General features: G+C 52.3%; 1 protein-coding gene across 1 annotated transcript in view; it reads left to right on the top strand.

Moving 5' to 3' along the window:
• The window catches only part of SLC44A2 (solute carrier family 44 member 2), a gene marked incomplete at its 5' end in the record, with an annotated part of 9,151 nt that extends 6,356 nt beyond the window's left edge, over positions 1 to 2,795 (top strand). Inside the window, one exon of the mRNA XM_017731633.1 lies at positions 1,240 to 2,795. Within this exon, the coding sequence (XP_017587122.1) occupies positions 1,240 to 1,346 (107 nt within the window). The remainder of the gene's footprint in view (positions 1 to 1,239) is intronic.
• Positions 2,796 to 4,854: the final 2,059 nt, after the last annotated feature.

The raw sequence follows: 4,854 nt of genomic DNA, 5'->3' as shown, positions 1-4,854 counted from the left end.
TGCTGGGCAGAGGCCACAGGACCCCCCCAGCCCCCTGACCCCAGCAGCAACTCCCACGGTGCCGCTCTGTCCCCTGGAAGTCCTTCGAGGGTGGTGGGTGCCGACCCTCAGCGCCTGGTGGTGTCCAGTCTACCTTCCTACCCAAAAATCTGTGTTCCTGCTTTGAGACAACCCACCCGGAGTCAGTTGGGGGTCCCGGTAGTGCCCAGCGAGGAGCGCGGTACCTGGAGATCATCGTGGTTTTGACGCAGAGATCTTTGTTCTGGAGGGAGAGCTGGCATGGCCGGCACGAGGGATCCCATGTGGAGGGACAGCGTTTGTGGGATGGGCCGAGTGGGTTCCGCCGCCCTAAACTGGTCTCTGGGCATTTCCTCTGAGTCTGCTCCAGCTGAGAGCAGCGAAACTTTCCTTGCCCCTTTCCTCGACTTTTTCCTTGTCCTTTTCTTACCTCTTTCCTGGTAATTTCCTCACCCCTTTCCTCACCCAGTCTCTATGCAAACCACAAAATTATGGAGGATTCCAGGCGAGGTTGCAGAGCTTTGGCTTCACACCCACTGCTTTAGCCCAGCTTGTCCGTCTCCTGTCCCAGCCATGCTCCAGGGCAGGAGGCGTCACCGGTGGCCACTGGGACTCGAGGGTTTCACTCCAGGCACGGGGGGCTTGGAATTTCTCCTCCAGATAGCCCAGAAATGACCAAGATTTAAAAAAAACCAGCTCTTGTGGCTCAGCCATGGCTCCCAGCCAGACCCTCCCAGGACAAAGCCACGGTGTTGACACTCCCATTTCCATCCCAAAAGGATCCAAATCCCTCTCCAAACACCCCCGGGTGCTTCGAGCCTGAGGCTTTGTGGCTTTGTTTGGTTTTGGGGTGGTGTTCTTCCACTGCTGGGAAGGCTGGGATTTTCCGACTGCTTGGCACATCAGGATTGCTTCTCTTGGTGAGGGTGTTGGGCAAATCCTGAGGGGAATCCAGAGCTGTTGGGAAGAGCTGAGGGGTCCTCCCTGCCCTCAGCTCTGTTCAACTTCCCCCCTCTCCCCCCCCCGAGAAACAAACACCCAAATTTCTGCTTTCTTCTCAATCCCCGTGGGCCATTCTGTGACAGAGGGAGAAACCCCCATTCCACGATGAGCGCAGAGACTTGATTTAATCTGGGATCCTTGTTAGAGGGTCGCAGGAGCCTCCGTCACACCGACCCCTGTATCTGCCCCTGCCACGGGGCCGGGGATTTCTCTTTGCAGTGGAAGACCTGGAGCGCAACGACGGCTCTGCGGAAAAGCCCTACTTCATGTCCCAGAACCTGAGGAAGCTGCTCAAGAAGACCAACAAAGGCCAGCCCGACGCGTAGCGCCGCGCCCGGAGACCACCCGGCACCTCCTGTCCCTCGTGGAATTTGCCTCTGTGGACCTTGGACCACCCCTCCTCCTCCCCGGCAGTGTGGGGGGACTGGTAAAACGCAGACTGTTGATGATTCGGCCTTAAATCCTCGCGTTGGTGATGGTGACGAGCTTGTCACCACTAATGAGCTGCAGGGCCCATGCCAGCCCCACTCCTGGGCTGTGGCAGGGCCAAAATCCCAATTCCTGGGGGTCAGCGGCTCCAAAGTGAGTTGAACTGGGTTTGATCCCAGTTTGATCCCAGTAAATCCTTCTGCAGCCGGCGTTTCCTCGGCGTCCGGGGGGATCCGGGCGGATGTGGGCACAGAGGGGACGCGCGAATGAGCCGGGAGGTTCAGGCAGCTCCTCCTGGGGTGTTTTCACTGTGGCCCCCCTAAATACTGAATTAGGGTTGTTCATTCCTGCCCGGAGAGCTGGAATCGCTTCCCATCCCTTGCTGCCCTTTGGCGACACCCGAGGGCCCTGCTTTGGGCCCTAATTAATGAATTCTTTTAGGAATAAGCTAATTAGTGCTTCTGTAGCCACTGCAGGGGTGAAGGTGGAGGGGAACGAGGGGGCCACGAGCAGAATTCGGGGCTTGAGGCTCTGTCCAGTTCTTGCACCTCTTGAGGACTGGCAGCTTCCGCAGATCCCTCCCCAAATCTGCATCCGGTCCCCAAAACTTGTCAGTTTAGGGCAAACCCTTCCCCAGCTTCCCAAACGCTTCACCTGCATAAGGGGTTTTGGGACACCCCCCTCTGGAGCACGCGGAGGGGGCGAGGATGGGCCTGGGGGGGGGTTTGGGTTCATTCCGGGTGATTTTAGCAAAGCCAGTGGCAGCCAACACCTCGCAGCTCCAGGCAGGAGAGGAAAGAGGGCTTTTTTTTTGAGCTGAAAAGGGGTCAATTAACTCTAAAATATAACTGAGTAACTTAAAACCCAAAATGTAACAGAGTTAACCCCTCCTGAGACCCAGTGGAGCGACAGGAGCAGAGCCACTGCCAGCAGCTGGGCGTTTTTGGGGCTCATTTATTAAAAAAGGACTTAAAGAAACGCTCTGAGGCTTTGGGGGACAATTCCCAGCTCCCAGAGGCTGGGGGGGGTCCCACCTTCCCCCCTCCCAGTGGTCACCTGGCTCTCAGAACTGGTGCTGAGGGATCCCTTTGGCTGCTTTTTATCCCTGTTCCCCTGCCACCTTTAGGTTTTGTATCATCCAGGGTATGTTTCTATGGAATTATCCACTGCTTTGGGGGCTTTTGTATATTTTGCTTTCCCAGGATGTTTTCAGTTGTTGTTATTTGGAGCTTTTACAGTGAATTTTTGGGGGCAGGTTTTGGTTTCTCTGACACCGCCGGGCAGAGCTTCCCTAGCTGGAATCAAACACTGTCATTTCCCTAATTTTTTTTTTTTTTTTTTTACTTCCCTAAATTTTCTTTTTAATGAAGCATCAGAAATTCTGGGACCATTATTTAATAGTTCAAATTTGAATCATTCCTTGAGAGTCAGTGAACAACTTGGTCCTGCACTGATGCAATATAGAATTGGGAAAGAGAAAAATGAAGGGAAAAGTAAAAACAAAGCTAAAAAAGTAAGAGTGAAGCTCAACAGATAAGGTCAAATGAAGCTAAAAAGAGGCAAATCCTCTCTATTTGGGATAAGTGGGAATAATTCAGGGAATAATGACCAGACCCTGTTCCACTTACAGCCATTCCAGCACCTCCAGCGCGTGTCCTGCAGCTCCTGATGCTGGTTCTGGATTAATTCAGTTTTTCCCCTCCCTGTGCAGGTTTCGGGGTGGTTTTGGTTTAATTTCTGCTCAGAATGTTTGTGTTGGGGGCGAATTCCCTCGCACTCCTCGATTTTCAGCTGTTTTCCTCCTAAATCCTGACCCTTTGGGTGTGGGAACGCCAAGGAAAGCAGCAGAGGAGTGGCAGGAACTGGGTTTATTTGCTCAAAAAGGCAAAAACCAGCAGGAAGTGGGAAGGCTGGAAGGAAAAGTGGTGAAGGAGAAAAGAAATTTGGGAAAATGTGTTCTTGGGGAAGCCGGGCTGGCTTGGCTGCCTCTCAGCAACACAGGATTTGAGGAGAATTAAGGGGTTTTATTCCCAATAAGCCCAAGCGGCTTTTTAGAGGTGAAAACTGACTGTGATGGGGAGCAGTGAGGGAAATATTCCTGTAAATTAGGCTTTTTTTGTGAAAACTCAGAGTGAGAGACGCTGTCTGGGGGAATTTGGTGTCCGGAAAAGCTTCACTCCAAGACTGGGTTCCTTCTTCCAGGCAAAGCTCCGTGTTCAAGGCATTAAATTATGGAATTTAGGAATAACGGCGCTTTTTTCCCTGTCTAGAACTGCAGCTTCTGTCCCGACAAACCGGATTGTTCTGTGGGCAAAGCAAAAAACCCCAAATCCTAAAAAATGCTAAAACCTGCAGGGCTGATGTTTTACACAAAAATGCTCGTTTTTCATGTGTTTCTGAGGCATTAACGGTGCTGTGACGCTCCGGAGTCTCTGTGCGCTTCCGTCGGCGTCAGCGTCGTGACCAACAATAAAAAAGTGCCTGTTTGGACCTCGTTCTGTCATGTCCATCCCTCTGACATCCCTCTCTCACACCAATTCTGCTGCATTTCACCCCAAAACGGCCCTTCCAGTGCTCACTCAGCTGTTTTCAAACTCAGGGGGTCACTGATTTTGGGGAGTTTTGGCTGAATATGAGGAATTTTCCAACAATCCCTGAGCCGCAGAGGCTCTGGGAGGGGATGATTAAGGAGCAAAGTGCTCCTTCAGACACTTATTTAATGTCGTTTCCCTGGTCATCAAAAGCAAAAGGTGTTTCTGTGGTCAAATGCCTCCAAAAATGCATCTTTGAGGTTGTTCCCCTCAAAAATTTAATGGTTTTGAGGTCAAGCCACTGAAAAAAAAACCATTTTTGAGGTCAAACCCCTTCAGTAAAGGTGGTTTTGAGGTCAAACCCCCTCAAAATAAAGCGGTTTTGAGGTCAACCCCCTCCAAAAAAGGTGATTTTGAGGATGTTCCCCTCGTAGAAAGGCGATTTTGACATCAAACCCCTCCAAAAAAGGCACTTTGAGGTCAAACCTTTTCATTCCTTGTCAGAGAAGGATCTTCCCGGTGGAACCCTGGCTGGGCTCAGGTGCTTCGGGTGAGGTCAAACCCCCTCAAAATAAAGCGGTTTTGAGGTCAACCCCCTCCAAAAAAGGTGATTTTGAGGATGTTCCCCTCGTAGAAAGGCGATTTTGACATCAAACCCCTCCAAAAAAGGCACTTTGAGGTCAAACCTTTTCATTCCTTGTCAGAGAAGGATCTTCCCGGTGGAACCCTGGCTGGGCTCAGGTGCTTCGGGGGGTCGCGCGGACGTGTCCCCTCAGGAGGATCCTCTCAGGCCCTCGCTCCCCTCACAGGGGTCCCCTCAGCCCGCGCCCCCCCGGCCCGTTCCCGCCACCGCTCTCGGCCCCGCCCCCTCGCC

The sequence above is a fragment of the Corvus brachyrhynchos genome, unplaced genomic scaffold (assembly GCF_000691975.1).
Source record: "Corvus brachyrhynchos isolate BGI_N302 unplaced genomic scaffold, ASM69197v1 scaffold704, whole genome shotgun sequence".
NCBI lineage: Eukaryota > Metazoa > Chordata > Aves > Passeriformes > Corvidae > Corvus > Corvus brachyrhynchos.
Note: the sequence above shows the minus strand (reverse complement) of the source record. Positions and strands in the feature narration are given on the sequence as shown.